The 16,567-nt window shown below is 44.4% G+C and overlaps 1 protein-coding gene across 4 annotated transcripts in view; it reads right to left on the bottom strand.

The window, feature by feature from the left end:
- Positions 1 to 1,814: 1,814 nt before the first annotated feature.
- The window catches only part of TMCC1 (transmembrane and coiled-coil domain family 1), a 73,776-nt gene continuing 59,023 nt past the window's right edge, over positions 1,815 to 16,567 (bottom strand). For 2 of the 4 annotated variants that reach the window (XM_014309314.2, XM_031061612.1), the window contains 3 exons: positions 14,853 to 15,787; positions 8,288 to 8,423; positions 1,815 to 5,956 (listed from right to left, as the gene is read on the bottom strand). In XM_014309314.2, the coding sequence (XP_014164789.1) occupies positions 5,642 to 5,956; positions 8,288 to 8,423; positions 14,853 to 15,787 (1,386 nt within the window). In that variant the 3' untranslated portion in view covers positions 1,815 to 5,641. The remainder of the gene's footprint in view (positions 5,957 to 8,287; positions 8,424 to 14,852; positions 15,788 to 16,567) is intronic. The other 2 variants (XR_004082337.1, XM_031061613.1) reach the window with 2 other exon arrangements.

Genomic DNA, 16,567 nt, shown 5'->3' on the forward strand with positions numbered 1-16,567 from the left:
AGAGGGCTGAAAACACACTGCATCTTCCCATCCTGCTCTGGCCCTTCTCAGGCAATATTACTTATTTTTTCCCCTTTGGCCAGGGTTAGCACAAGGCCGGTACAAAGGCCAAGAACACATTCAAGGTGACTCTTATTCCTAATTTCAGAGGGGATCTGGCTAGAGTACAAGCCACTCAGCAAAGCTGGTTTGCCCTGGGATATTCTATTTCATGCTAACTCAGGCAGCAAAGAACCCTCTTCCTATTTCTAACTCCAGTCAGTGAGGGAGGATCCACTAAGGCTGATGAACTACTGACCAACACTTAAACACCAGTTGATTTGGTGTTTAAGAAACAATTTAAAGACTGGTATTTTGTAGTAGGGAGCTGGCTGTTTGCAAAAATGTCCACTATTAGCACATCAAAGTGATGTTATTTGGCCGGGGAGAATGACTGCTCCAGTGAGAAACATCAGCCAATTCCTCACCTCCACTGCTGCAACCCATCATGGCTGTACCCTTGCCATATCCCTGTTTGTTCCTCAGGACCTGGGTGGAGCTATCAAACCACTTCCCACAGACTAACCAAAAAGGTGAGTAACACCACCTAATTCCCTACATTATCAGATTAAATCTGTTGACATGGGAGTAAGAAGGCCAGTGCTTTCACCTTTGGTCATCATGGCCCCCTGCTGCTCCTGAGCCACAGCCAGCACCTCTCAGGTGACTGTCCCAAAAGAATGCAGATCCATTTACCCTCACAACCATGTCCCATCCTCAGCCAGACAGCTCTAGCAAAAGCAGCACCATGCATTTGCTTCATCCATAAACTGCTGGAATTTGTATTCTGGTTGTGAGGAGATTAGAGGGGGAAAATCCTGCAAACAGCTGCTTTTGCTTTTTGATCTCTTGCTGGTTTTACAGTACTTGCATCTCTGTGAAAACAGAGAAAAGGACTCAGTACCTTTATCCTTAAAATATTGTTTCCATTTCCTTCTTGGTTCTTTGTTCCTGATACCACGTGACCAAAACCCAAGAGGAACAAATATCTTCTCCACACCAGTGAGGAATCTGCTCACTTTCAGTTTCTACAAATAATAAAGGATTCAGAAATTCTTCTATGAAACACAGTAGCCAAAATACCTCTTGTTTACAGCAGGGGCTCAACCAACATTGTGCAGTCTCTTGCCTCTGCTCAGGGAGAGGGAGCTTTCTGCTAAGGAGTGCTGTCCTGGCAGCTGCAGCCTTTCTCATCCAAACTGAGCCAGGCCTGGAACTGCTCCATCACAAGCTCCCTGAGACACACGGGTGATGCTACAAGTGCACCTGCCTCTAAATACGCATGTCACACAGAGTGGGCCCTTAAGGACAAAGTCCACAGAAGCAAGGGCTGTTCTCATCTGGGACAGGGCAGGCCACAGACCAGTGGTGGAAAAATACAGGACCAACTTCTGGTCCTTCCAAGACAGACACTTTGTGGGTAAGTCTGACTGAATTGACCTGCAAACTGAGTCACAGTGTGGCCGCAGGGACCCTGCCAGAGGCTGTCCGAGGCACAAGGGGGCTGGAAAGGATCAACGAGGACGAATGCAATGCTGCTGCTCCTTTCCTCCACCTGCAAAGAGCAGACACTGACACCAGCTTATTTTCGTTGTGCCCTAGTGGTGTGTGGCTAGCTGAGTGTAGATAAAGTCTGACAATCAGAGCTATGGAAAACTTGCCGACATTTTGAGCTCTCAGGGCTCAGCGGTTTTGACACACCCCTCTTCTTCTCCATGACAGCACCTCCCTTCCCGTGCCCTCGCCCCTCTGGAAAGATCCAAACTAGACCGGTGTTAATAGCTGAGGTCTTTATTTAAAGTTTTTTATATACAGTAAAATTGCCACAGATAAATCTGCGACAATCAGACAAGACATATGTAAATCTCTCTCAACAATTAGCAGCTTAAGATCTATAAACTACAGTGTTACGTTCACAAGTGTCATTTCTGTACTTTTCAACCCGTGCAAGTGAGTTTTTCTGTTTATTTTTTTACACTTTTAAAACACACTTACAGCTAAGTCAATTGCCTACAACTATACCGCCTGGCATACACAACACAGACACACAGGGTAACTCTTTAGCCACTTCCAGAATTCATTTAAAAACTGGCAAAACTACTCAATCTTGAACCATTTGTAGCTTGGCTTGTTATAATGCCTTTTTTTTAATTTTAAAAATGCGTATTTTCAAAGCTGACAGTGCTTTCCTGTAACACGCACATAAGTCAGCAGTTCATCTGATCCCACCTAAGCACACATGGGATTGGAATAAACCAACAGAGTAACTGCTGGGAGCATGCTGAATACCCTTGAAATAAACTAATGAGGCTGAGAGAAAAAAGAACTTTATAAAAGTTTTAAAAGTATTTTTTTTTGCATCCAGATTTTCTTTCTTCTTTATATTGAAGGAAATAGGGGAAACAGATGAACTTCACTTGGACCCTCAAATGTTAATGAGGAGGTGCTGCTCCTGGAACTTACACAGTCCATTATGTTTTTCCCTTTTTATGTGCCAAGGCAGTATGTGCTAAACACATCTAAGCAATTTCTGAATCACTTCAGCTCCGAATATGAAATGATTTGGGAAACATTCTGCAACTCAGAGATGGTCACTAAAAAGTTTTTCTCTACAAAGGAGGCTATTAAAGGTACTCACGCACGCACTCACATCCACAGCAGAAACTGTTCTCTACGCGTCACCCAGAAACACTCCATCAGGAAAGCAAACACAACCATGTACAAGGAAAGGGAGCTTTAAAGCTAGAATCACATTTCCAACAACATCATCAGTAAGCTATCAGAAATCATCACAGACTTTCAAATTGAAGAGGGAGGAAAACCCCCAAATGTTCTGCTAGTGCAAAAGGCAAAACACATGGCAGTTGTGTTAGGATATGAGAAGTGGATGCAGCATCATACATGACGTTACTGCAGACAACTTTCTGGAATGGAAGAAACTGTTGAGAGAGAAAAAGACAGACACTTTGTCCAGACCCATATGTATATGGCCTTCACCAAAGAGTTCTGAGATGTCAGTTTCTATTAAGCCTGCACCTTCTGGCAAGCTAGCAAATGATATTTACTGAATATGACAGAGTTGAGAAAAGAAATGAAATTAGGATATAAAGAAGAGAGACAACACTTCCTTAAATACTAAAGACACTGAGTGTCCAGAGCCACTGGCTTTTAACTCCTTCCTGATTTGACCACATGAAAACCTATCTTAAGCAATTGTAGTGTGAACAAGACTGAGAAAAAGAGGTACAAAGGCCAGGTTTCAGGAAAAAAAAGGCAACAAAGTATTTCAGTTATGTGCCAAATCAGTTCTTACTGTTATTCACACATTTGTTTCTGACAAAACCTGCAAAATGGCAAGATGATAGTTAGCCAAGAAATGTGAGTCACTAGAGAAGAGCCTCACCGGAGCCAGGAGCAAGGGAGGGAATGACCACACACCTCTGCTCTGGCTGTGGCACTGCAGAAAGCACAAGCAGTTTTGGCTTGAGTCAGCTGTAAATGTCAATCTTTGTTTTAATTAGGACAGGAGCAGATTAGTGCACATGGTGACAGAGAGGTGTACTGGGATCCCTGGGGGAAGGGCACCTGAGTTTCCTGTGACTACAGATAAAAAGAACCCTTGGAGGAACAAAGATGGTTGGACAGTGGAGGGCTTGCCTTTGCTGGCAATCAGAAAACACTCAAGGTATTAACCTTGTTTGAGGGAATTTCTCAGAACCCAGAATCTGTATCATAGCACAATGCCTATCTATGTGTGTGTGTATGTATGTTGTACATGTCTCATATATGCCCATGTATGTTTTCAACTGGTTTAGGTCACTTGGGCAGCATTTGATTCCTAGAGGGAAGTTGATCCTGGAATGAAAGAAAACAGTAAGACCTAACTAAACACCATAAATGGTTTTGACAAAATCCTGGAGGGGTTTTTTTAGATTTCATGAAGACAAAAGATGAATCTTGGCACTGTTATGGTGAAAGGGACAGCAGTTAAAAATCAGCACAGAATGAACACAGACTCCTTGGACTTGAGGGCTGCCTACCTGTACCAACAGGTCACCAGTAATGGCACATTGTGAAGACTTGGGGCTGCATTTGAAGCTGGCATTTCCTTTCGAGATTTGCACAGGCGTCTGCACCAAGTGCTGTCCCCTGTGGCTGAAAAAGAGGATGGCACACCACAGATACAGACACACAAATAATCTTACCAGAACCTGACAGGAGGAAAACTTTGGTTTCACTTTTCAGGGTTTTTTTTTTTTTTTTTAATTAGAATTATTTTTGAGATAACCATTCTGTTAAGTGAACTGTTGAGTCAGTATTTCTTTCCTCGAAAGACCCTGTCTTTTCCCTAGGAAGAGATGAACAGAAATTCCTTGCTCTTATCCTGAGGCCAGGAATGAGAGATGACATGCAAACAAAAAATACAAACATAGCATCCTTCACATGTGGAAAAAGGAAAAAAAGCCCTGCATGACAAAAAGGTGTGGAGAAAACAGATGTTTTCCATGATGCTGCATCTTTAAGCTCAGAAGGACAGACAAATGGCATATGGACAGTGCTGCATTTGACAGCCTGACACTAGAAACTACTCTCTGCCCTTCTCAGAACTGCTTCAGGACAAGACAGCTCACAATTATTCACGCATTTCTTCATTTAAAAACATCACTTCTTTATTTGAAAGAAAAAAAGTAATGACCCTCCCAACCCCTTCAAAAAAAAACCCCAATAATAATAATAATAATTATAATAAAAAATCCTATTAGAAACAATAAGGAAGCACTGAGAGTTTGAGTATTACACTCTTCAAGTATGCTGTTCGGATTTTTTTTAAATCTGTGAATATATATATATATTAAAAAAAAACCTTAAAAGTGCGACCAAGGGCTTCTGCTTAAAGAGTATATGTATTTCAAGGACTACTTCAAAATACTGTAGCACAACTGTGCAGTTACTGTATATGGCATGAGGCTTCCACTCCATATACTCAGCCAAGTTAGCCAGCCTTACAGAAAGTTACTGAAGTCAGGTTAACACAAACGGCGAACCCAGATGCTGAGCTGGGAGAGGGATCCACACGTTGTTGTTTTTCTCTTGTTAAGGAAAGAAACCACTCAATGCATACACTCGGACATGGAATGTGAGCAGACTTCACAGTAAAAGTTTAGTGTTACAGGTTTGCTGTGGTACCATCATTCAAGGCTGTGCACTAGATCGAGCTTTGCTCATCTTAAGCTAACCACGTTCTCTTCTTCCTGACAGGTTTAGTACAGTAGTTCAAGCCACAATTTAAACTGCCCATTGGTATGCTCCAAATTTCTGTATTTTATTCATTTCTTTTGTACACTTTAAAGAATCTTAAGATTTGCATCCAAAGAGAACCATGCTACATAAAAATTATCCAGGATTCTCGTCAAAAGAGTTCTTGAGTAAAATCTAAAAAATACTATTGCAATGCATCTTGCAGAGAAAAAACGTTATTCTAAATGTAAACAAATTCACTCGGACACTTTAAAACTTCAGCAGAGTAGTCGCTGACTAATCTTTGCCACACTTGCTCACCAAGAGCGCCAGGAGCGAGCGGCGCAGCCCATTCCTGCCACCATCATCTGGGGGGAGACAAGAATCGTTCCAAGTAGCCGGTGATGGCATCCCAGTGCTTCCACAAAAAGGCAATGAAAACCACTATAAATAAAGTGCTGAACGTCCTATTGCGAGTCTTCATCAGGGGCACAACGCAGTTGGCCACAGTGGAGACAAAGACAAGGAGAACAGCCATGACAGCCAGCAAGATGTTGATGAACTTCCCCAGTAGGTTCCTGGCTGTGGCATTCTCCAGCCCCTCCAACTGCACCACTTGCTGCTGCTGCTGCTGCAGCTCCATCTTGGAGATGCGCGTCTGGCATGCTTCCAGTGCCTCCTGTGGGCAAGAGCACATACTGGGTTACTCAAATTCACATCTCTTACCTCACCTACCAGGCCAAGTCAGGAGCATCCCCTCACCTCACACTGCTCATGCACTGAGCTCCTGCCCTGCAGCGGGAGCAGAGGAAGCAGTGCCATTTCCCATATCCGAGGTGAGAAGCCCCTTGCTGACTGGGCACTGCAGCCTGCAATACACCATGGCGCCTCATCCACACCCAGAAAGCTTGACGTGGAGATGCTAGGCTGGGAACCCCCACAGCTTCTGCCAGAAGGGGGCTACCCAGCCACCTGGTCACTTCAGCTTTTTCAGCAAGAGGCCACTTAGAGGACAGAAGTGCTGTGCCTAGCCATAAATCTTCATCTTCTTCTGGGATGTGCATTCCCAGAACCTCAACTTCCATCACCTTCCTTGGAGTCACTTGTGCTTATCTGACCCCTTTGCAGAAAACTAGGCAACCTTGCAGAAAACTACATCAACAAAAATAACTACCAAAGGCTCAGTTGTGTTCTGCTTGCTTAATGAGCTGTGAGCTCAGAGAAAGGTCTGAGGGGCACTAGGGCTGGGACTGCACAGCTGCCATTGCAGGAAGGGTATCTTCTCCAGACTGCAGCAAGCTGTGGCACTGGCATAGCTCCATCTGACTGTGAGAGCTGGGGAAAGACATCTAGAAGGGTAAGAAGCATCAGATTTATGGAACTGCCTACAGGGAGAGGCAAAATGAAAGGAGGTGGAAGGAGAAGACTACCCTGCACAAATCCACCTCTTTAAAGCCCCACTGACTCAAGTGGGATTTGTCAGACCTTTTCACCAGGCTGAACCCCAGCTGGACCAACCCAACCTGCACTAAAACACTGGTGATATGCAATGCAGGGAGCTAGGGAGAAGGAGAGAGGTTTCCAGGCAATTAACACCAAGAGAGACTTCTGCTCTTGAAAATACCAAGTTACAATATTTCCACCAATCTTCCCTCAAGAGTCACCTTTTCCAGACACATAGGCCAACTGCAAATATGACATACAAGTCTGCAGCAGTCCTTCCCAGACTGATCACCATAAAAGGAACCAGGACTGTTCCTCTGCAACAGTAGCCCATGCTCTTAAATAGTTTTTTATACAACAAAACACTTCCCTCTTCCCCAGCAGTGCTGAGAAATAGGCTGTCCCAACTTTTAAGATTACACTAAAAGTACTGAATCATACAATGAAGATTAAAAAAAAACTGTTGAGAAATCTCACTTCAATTCCATCTTCCAGTTATCTGAATTTAGAGAGGAGAACAAAACCCGACTGTTGTAACACTCTCCCAAGGGAGAGCCTCCTGTTTACACTGCCAGGGGCCATTGTACCACTGTCCACAGACACTGATTAAATTTAACTTAAAGGTCATTGTCACCTGTTACATTTCTCACTGCATCATGTCTGTGGGGGTCAATGAAACATGAATGCCTCTCCTTGGTTAAGACCCCTGAAAGCACAGGGCAGAATTGCTCAGCTGTCCCAAACAGCAGTGACCAGGAAGAATGTTTGACAATCAGTTACAGCTGGTGTATGAACAGCATAGCCTGCTTGGTCTTCAGAGGAAATCACCTGGCTGAAGTACCACAGCAGGAAGAAGGGAGAACTCTTAACCTACAACTCTCTGCTCACACTACAAATATTTCCCATGAGCAATCAGAACTGAGATATCTGTTAAAACTACCACAGGAAGTACTTAAAATAGTTAAGAGACTTGTTTCTGAATAGGCCTTTCTCTGTAAGGGTCAGCAGCTGCTTTGCTTTGTAGAAGGGCCTCCAACTTCAAGATCTCTGTTTCACAACCTTTTTTACATACTAAAAAAATTTTTCTTTTAGAAACACCTCCTTATTTCTTCAAAGCCAACAGAAAGAGTTGTTTCCTGACTCAATGCAGTGCACACACAAAGCCATTTTTCCTTAGATGTATGTGACCATTGCTATAAAATCAGTGACACAACCACACCCCAGGGCCGTGTACTGGGAACATGACTGTAAAAAAGTGTTTGGGTCACGGCCCATTGAATGTCTAATACAAAAACCTGCACAAAAAGTGGGCTCTGGCTCCTGCTCTGCTCCAGCTGAGCAGCAGGTTCCCTTTGTGTGGGACACAGCCCTGCTTTACAGAGGACATTACCTGGAGAGATACCCAGAGGTCAGAGATGGAAAAAGGACCTTTTGGAATGCAGCAGTTTAGCAATAAAGCTACAAGGACTAAAATCAAATATTGAAGTGCAGGCATACTTCAAAAGTGAATGAGTTCCTGAAAGAGCAGGCACAGGGCAGGACTTGGGTCGTTGCTTCTATCACCCACCTGGATGTCCCGGGCTCGCTCGTAAGACTGATAGGCAATCTTTTCCTCCATGCTGGCCAGCTCCTGTTTTAAATTGAGAATCTCGTTCTGGTGGAGCTCAGTCAGGTCATTTAACTGCTCTTCAAGTCTTTCACATCTAGAAATGACAACACATGGTACAATGGCTTTAATGAGAAGAGGATGGCAAAATGATACCAGTGACAAACAAGCAATGAACACCATGGCTTGTGTACTGAAACCAGCATGGCTGCCTCAGTCAGCACACAGCACACTCTAGCACTAATGCCCTCTTGCTGGGAATTACTTCTTTCTACCAGGTAAACTCTGTGATACTGTTCCTAACCTGGAGAAAACACACAATTGCATGGTAACTGTTAAGTGATGCAAGAAATCGAGGACAGAATAAGAATAGAATGAGGTATTCACCAAACTTCTGTGTAAACCAAACAGTTCCCTTCTATAACACCATAAACTCCTAAGCATTTTTATCTACACTTGGAACAGTAATGGGCATAAAAATTACACGGAAATGACATGTGACTGATGCCTCAGAGAACATGGTGTTACTGTCTGATCTCTGCATGAGGTCACATGGATCTTTGATTTGCTTTTCCTTTATCTCCCATGAATGATGCAACTTAACAAACAAATACCATCACATTCTTTGTAAGAAGGACACATGAATCACTAACCTGCAGGCTTATTTTTCAGTTTGCTCCTGGTGAATGGACCAGGAGCAGTCCTGAGGAAGAGGGTTGCTTAAACAAACTGAGTTATAACAACTCGGAGAGATATAGTTTTGATTCTCCCTAAGAGAGTTATAAATTAACTGAAATGGTAGCTCTGATGGTAAAAAAGGTATGGGCACAGCTGTGGTGGCCACTGGGCCTTTTCCACTGTCTACTCATGGTAGCAGATGGAAAAAGCTTACCACACAGTCCTTATCATCTGAATCTTGATGCTAATAACCAAGACATTTCTAAGGATATAACCACAGAGATAATTCCTTGTTTAAATTTTGGTTTTATTTTGACTCCACTGAATTTAATTCAAAAACCCCCCCCACAAGATGAATAAGAAATATTTATCTAGAATGAAGAATTTAATTACAAGTTCTGAAACTAAGACACAAATCCTGCTTCTCGTTTTCTTCAAGACTTTTTTTTTGTGTTTTAGAATCTATAGTCAAAAGCTAGCCTTTAAAAACAGTCTTAGTGTTTTGTTTTCAATAGACAAGTACGAAAATATTTTTTTGTTTATGTTCCTAATGCAATATTACTTCAAACTAAGAAGGAGTCAGACACAGCATGACAATTTGCAGCAGTAAAATGCATGTGGTCAGCCTGCAGTGAAACCAAGACAACTGCCAGCTGACATGGCTGAGCCCAGAAAGGTGCCAAAAGAGCTCTGCAATTGTGCCAGGATACACCAGAGAACTGGTTTCCCAGGACTGACACGGGAATGGCCATATGAAGACTGGCTAACAAAGGAGCCCAGATAATTAATATTGCCCTTTGTTCCCACACGACTTAAAACTGACAACAAAACTTGCCAACAACCAAAAAATCACAACTAAACCCACTCCAAGCCCCAAAGGCAGCATCAATTACTTGAAATATATTCAGTTTGTTACTATATTACAAAATTTAGCTGTGTGTTTATTACACAAAAAGAAACTTAAGCATTTCTGAAAATAGCATGATTGTATTTTTTAACCTCCTCTCACATAAAAACACCTTTCATAAAGCAGCTGTTGCCAAGCAGCTTAAATCCTGTTCTCTAACAGGAAACAATTGTATTTTAATAACTTCAAAACTACCTCAATCTACAGGAAACATAAGGAAACCCTGCTAATCTGTATAGTTAAGAGTTTAAACAGAACATGATTAGCAGAAGGGTTGGCTCCAATCTTCCTGCCCTGAAGACTTCAGAACAACCAGATCATTCCCAATCCACACTTCACTCCCTGCTCAACACCAGAACTGCTGCAGTTTGCATCCAAGAATCGCCTGCACTTCCAGAACTCACTGTGTCAGGCAACTGCTAGAACTGGGTTATTTTAAAAAAACCACATCCCTGCCCTCACTAACCTACCCTGACTTATTTTTTAAATGACACATCCTCCATTCAGCTTCTTTTCACTTCTTGTCCCAATATCTACAATTTAGAAAATAATTTTTTCCAGCTGCTTTCTACTGGTGTTCAAATTTAAAAAGCACTTATGGGGCCCAGAACCAGGGTTTCCCTATTGAAACCTGATTTGCATTTAAGTGAGAGTATTACACAAATAAAAGGGATAGGCTACCTGTCAAGAGGGTTAAGATGAAATACATGCCTCTAATTCATCAGTGCCAGGGTCTACTGAACAAACTAAACTTGTCTGTGAATATAGCAGTGCCCTGAATATCAAATCCTACTTCACTTCATGTATGGAAAATGCCTCAAGAAGAACTATTTTGTTACTATTTAAAATGTGAAATTTATCGTTAAAAGAACAAGGTCCAGCCCAGAAACATCTCTGTGCAGCAGACCAATGCTGCCTGTCACAAGTATCACAGAGATCATCAGAGCTGTTTCTACGGACACAGTAAATAGCTGGGGTGCTTGTCTCAAGTGTGGGATATGGGAACACTTGATTTCAAATAGCCGTGTTGTATTTCCACATTTTCTGAGGCTCGCTGCATGGGAATTGCGAAAGTGGTCTGAAAAAGGCTCAGAAACACAATTATGACCATCTCATTTTTTAAAAAAAGCTTTAAGGCATTTTAAAGTAATAGTTGCAAAATGCACAGCTAGCACAGCACATGGAAGTGAGGGATGTGATAAAAAAAGGCATTTGATCTGCACTGAGTGCTATGGTGAGTAAAGAAACTCTGATCAAAGTAATGCTACAAAGACGTCTGCAGACTGTGAATGAAGTTTAGTACCTGTCTTCAGATGTCTCTCAAGATGGACCTTTTCCTTTTTATAGCTATGCCATACAAACCTTCATGTAATCTTTATTTGTCACTAAATACATCTTTATGCTACTGACCACAGTGCTTCCAATAGTGGAGTAAACAGGTAAAACCAGAAATTATTTCTAGTATGCTCCAAGTCTTTGATCTAGCAGGACAGATGAAGGACAGAGCTTGCTCCCAACAGGGAGCACAAGCTGCTCATGACACCTGCACATATCCCTGTACTTCCAGCTCCGAGCCTCCCTGCAAGGAGAACAGACAGCTTTGCAGGGATGTTTTGGTGCTGTCCTGGCTGGGTGAGCACCAACACGCTGCCTCCACTGCCTGGCCGCACTCCAGAACAGCCTTGCCAACCCTCCCAGACCTCAGAGGTTTAGCTCCTTTGATCTATTTTGAAACACATCATGAGGACAGACTGAAGTGTGACAATTAGACTACATTAGAACCCAGACAAATGGAAGCACCAGTGACTAGCCTTTAGGCTGAAGGTTTTCTTCTGACAGGAGCATGGGAGACCTAAATGCCCTTTCCAAGGCTGTCAGGCTTGGGAAGAAACCCAAAACCTTAGACTGGCCACACTCCAAATATGTGAGCTTATGGTTTTGCCATGTATAAACAGGTTCCTGAAGGGACAAGCAAGATGAAAATACTCAGCAGGACCTTTATTTCAGTCTTGATAGCACAGAAAGTCCCTGCTCGTACCAGTAAACAACTGCCACCTTCCAATAATGAGATTAGCAACAAGCCATTTAAGCGCCTGCTCCGGGTGCAGAAGAAAACAATGATGGCCAAGTACCGTCAGACTCTTCCTTCCTCAGAGGCTCAGCCCCAGCGGAGCAGAGCAGTGCTCAAGGGCCAGCACGTGCTGGGCAGCACAGCCCACCCTGGCCTTGCCATGGTGCTGCCAGGCCTGCACCAGGGCGGGAGAACTGGAGCAACTGGACAGGTGAGTCCCTGCCTCAGAGACTAGGGTTAGCAAACCGGCAGCCACATGGATGGTAGACAAGATTTGGAAGCAGGGAGAGGGGAGGGAGGAGATGAAGGAGGTCATGGAAAACCTGTGAGGCAAGCCATGGCTGATAAACAGAAACTGCACAAACAAAAACGGGAAAAAAGATCGGAACCTACAAAACAGCAGACAATTTAAGAAAGAGGAAATGGATTAAGACCAGGTGAGAAAATGCCATAGCATGTTCTTTGTTCCAGCTTCCAGGTACAATGCAAACACTCAGTGTCACCTGACAAGAAAAAGACTTCTCCAAAAACTTTTTTTTAAGCTCCAACTCAACTCTGTGTTTGTTTTTGAAAGCTTCCCATAAACAGCAGAGTTCGGAGATATTTACAGCTTTTAAAGCCAATTATGATTAATCTGAATCCTCAGCCTGCCAGCATTAAATCACAACTACTTTTCCCTTCTTTTAGCTTTTTTCTGAAGAGAGCTGAGGAGCAAGAGAGGTTCCAGTTGGTGGAACAGGCACCACCCCTCCCTGCCAAGGCAGCGGCACCCTCTGCCCTTGGACACATTACATCACCATCCACTTCTAAGGTGATGTTGGCTTTTATCATTGTGATAGTTCAAAATACAGAAGCTATAAAAACAAGAATCTACATTTGTACAGTCCTGTAGTCATCTAACCGTGATTAACCCATGAGCTCTTGCTGATCATGCAGTTACCCACACAGACAAGGGCACGGAGTGTGGTTTAACTGGTCCTCTTTAAAGGTCACACCTTTAATTAATTTGCATCAACATTCCAAATGACAGGTCTAAATTACTGTCTTAAGCTTTTATAAGCCAAATGCAGATTGCCCCTGCTTTTCACTCCAGGCTGCCTTGGTTAGTGCTTGGGGTCTGGGCTGACCTCAGAGGAGTGCTCCGCAAAGATTAATGGCACATAACAGATATGACTTCATGGTGAGCTAGTATGGGACCTATGTGAACCTTGCTCAGAGATGCTGGGCAGTAAGCAGCCCGCTTAGCTGACAGCGCACATCAGTCCCCAAGGTCTGCTATTGTACTTTCAGGCCACTCCTTCAGCTATGCTGTGCTTGCATTAGCGTTCCACCATGAATGGCTGCTGCTGTGTGTGTGAAACAACAACCTACACAGCAACAGACAACAGCACCTCTCTCCTGTCTGAGGAGCAGAAGATCCAGCTCTGCATTGCTTTGGGATGACTTGATGACACTGAGGCACAAGGAACCAAAGCTGCTGTGCTGTTTGCCGGTTTCAGTCAAACTGCTGATTATTACAAAGCAGAATTAGAAAGTAGTGTTGGTCTGGCTTTGTTTGCCCAAGCTCTGCAAAGCACACCGAGAGCCTGCTGTCTCTACCAGACCCTAGCAGGTTAGCCTTTTCCAGAGTTTTTCTAACGCTTTGGCATAAGCATGTCGAAAGAGCTGTAGGGCAACTCTATGTTACACTGCACAAACCAGTGCAGCAAGTGGCACAGGGCACTTCAGCAAGCCCGTACACACCCCCAGCAGCTCTGCTGTGCCTTTCAGGTTGTGTTTCACATCCTGGCAAAGCAATGAAGGCCATAAAGAACCTCATGACAACAGCGTACTGTCCTTCATCAGAAGGAGGGCTTGCGCTTTGCATTTGTTATTTAAATTTTAAGAATCCTGTCCGGGATGCCTGCAGAAGGGCAACTAGTAACTCTTCCCTTCAGAGCCGGGAGTCAAGCCCTTGCTCCCAGCATGCGCGTGGGGGGACATCAGGTGTTCCGCAGGACAGCACAGGGCAGTCTGCAGAGAGCCTCTCCTACCCAGCAAGGAAAGGGAAGTATTCCCTCAGCACCTCTCCATGGGCAGCTTTCCTCAGCAGGGAGGTGGGGGCAGCCGGTCAGGCTGCCTTACTGAAGGCCACTGTCACCTCTCCCCTGTGACTTCATCAGGAATCAGCAGTACTGCAGCAACTGCTCCACCTTTCCATTTTCTTCCAGTGAGGGGAAGACTGATGGAAACATAGGTCACCTGCTTCCAATGCCGTATAATCTCCACAACAAGAGCACTGTCAGTATCTGACATCTAATTCAACTTCATTTCCCTGAGTGCCTCCACTGTGGACTGAGCAAAGAAGGGAAGGGATATCTTAGTTTTGGCACATGGGCAAGATCGTGTATTTTTAGAGAACTTGAAGAAAGCTGGAATGTTTCTTTCTCTGGTAGATATGGATCTGAGTGTTGGAGAAGGCAGGGTCAAGTCATGTCTGCATTAGTTCCCTGCATTAGTTCATTTGCTTTGATCCAAATATTTTCAGGATTTTTTGCAGGGCAAAGCACTGTCTGATAACAGTAATTGCATCAATGTACTCCTGGCTTTGGGACACCTTATTAGACCTCTTCAGCTTCACTTTTCATCTTGAAAACATTTTGAAATAACCTTTTTCCTTACAATCTCTTTCTTGTATAGAGAGGGAGGTAAGCAGCAAGATAGAAATATTTATAAAAGGCAGAACTGGGAGGGAATAGTCCTGAGAAGACCTCAGAACTATCCACCTGAATCAGGCTGCTGGGAACAGCCTGCTGAGCACTACCATCCACAACTCTGGTGGCTTTACAATCACAGCATTGGAATGTCAAACGAAGTACCACAGCACATACCTGTACCGCTCCTCCTGCAGGGTCTGCATTATCAACGTGTAATCCCTCTGGTAGCGAACCTTAAGGTCCTCAAATGATTCTTCCAGTCTTGCCTGTGTCTCTCGAATTTCTTGTATCTCATGCAGTATTGCATCAAACCCTGAGCTCTGCATATCCAGAGTATTTGTTTTGGAGCTGGAAGCTCCCACAGGGCCCCCTGTTGTACTGTTGGCTCCCACTGAGCCTGATGTGGCACTGGAACAATCCTCTTCACTGCCATATTTTGGGCTTGACTGAAAGTTCTGAATAACACCTAGAGCCTTGCCACCTGTCCCATCTTCCTGGCCTTCTTCTAAGGAGTCTTTCAGATTAGCAATATTGTCTGCACTCCCAAACTTGTTCCTTATGAGGGAGGCAATCTCCCGGGGTTTGGAAACCACAGCTCCTGCTGCTGAATGTGTGGCCTGGGAGAAACTGGAAAGTCCGCCTTTTACACTGTCAACCACTCCCTCACTGAAGCCAGTGACTTTTGCTCCAACATCTTTCAAACCCTGATGCATATCTCTGAAGACATCCTTTGGCTGCCGAGGGATCCCATTCTGTTCAATCTCTCGCAGCTTTCGATGGTAATGTTCCAATTTCTTCTGCAGCTGCAAGATGGTCTGGGCTGACTTTTGATTTTTCTTCTCGAACACTTGCTTAATGCGGGCACTCTGCTGCTTGTCTGCATTGTTGGCCAATTTCAGGTACTCTGCCACGTTGTCGTCACGGGCTGTTTGCTCAATTTTGATCTGCTCTGTCAGCTTCAGTATCTTCTGCTGCAGGTGTGTGATGGCCACTTTTGTCCGCTGCGGATCTGGGGTCCCATCAACAGAGTCTGCATTGATGCTGCCATCAGTGCTGGAGGCCACGGCACTGGAGGTCTGCGCCAAGCTGCTGACTTCCAATCGCTCAATCTAAGCACAGAGAGAGAGAAACATGAGTGCTAATCAGCAGCTTCACCAACAGAAAAGCTTTCCTTCTTTATGCCAACCAATTCTGAAAAATTGTACCTTTTTCAGCTGGCCAGGGGACAGTATCAATCAGGAGAGCTTCATATATTTTACAGAGATCCAGCAAAAGTTTAAAAAAAGCAAAACCTCTCATACTTGACTCCACTTAATCACCTCAAACAATTGAAAACTCAAGCACAAATGTGCAACAGGGCACCCCAGTTTGGCAGACCAAGCACTCCATGATATCAGTACAAGGGCAGGGGCTCAACTAGCTAGAGAGTGAAGAGACCAAGAAGGTAATTGAGAGCAGAAGTCACACGGTTTAACTGTACAGTACAGCACACCCGAGTCATTCCTAGTGCTTCACCTGTCTGAACAGCAGCAACAGTGAAACCTACCACCGATCTACGACGGTCAGAAAAATGGAGCCTGAGAGGCACCCGAATGCACGGCTTGCCGCGACAAACCCTGCGAGCAGGTGTCTCCGAGTGGGAGGGAAAAAGTGAGTTTCAAAAGACAAACCCCACGTATGGAGAAAAAAATAAAAATAAAAAAGGTTATAGGCTGTTTCAGCGCAATCAAGCCCGCCAAGTACCCGCGAAGGACCGGGCAGGTGCGGCCGCACCGGCGGCTCCTGACCCGGACATTCCTCCCTGGAGCCGACCATGCCCCCATCCCGGCCCGCCCCGGGTGGCGGCCACGGTGGGTCCTCCGGCGGAGGAACGCCCGCCCCGCGGGGCC

Source organism: Geospiza fortis, unplaced genomic scaffold (genome assembly GCF_000277835.1).
Source record: "Geospiza fortis unplaced genomic scaffold, GeoFor_1.0 scaffold128, whole genome shotgun sequence".
Lineage (NCBI taxonomy): Eukaryota > Metazoa > Chordata > Aves > Passeriformes > Thraupidae > Geospiza > Geospiza fortis.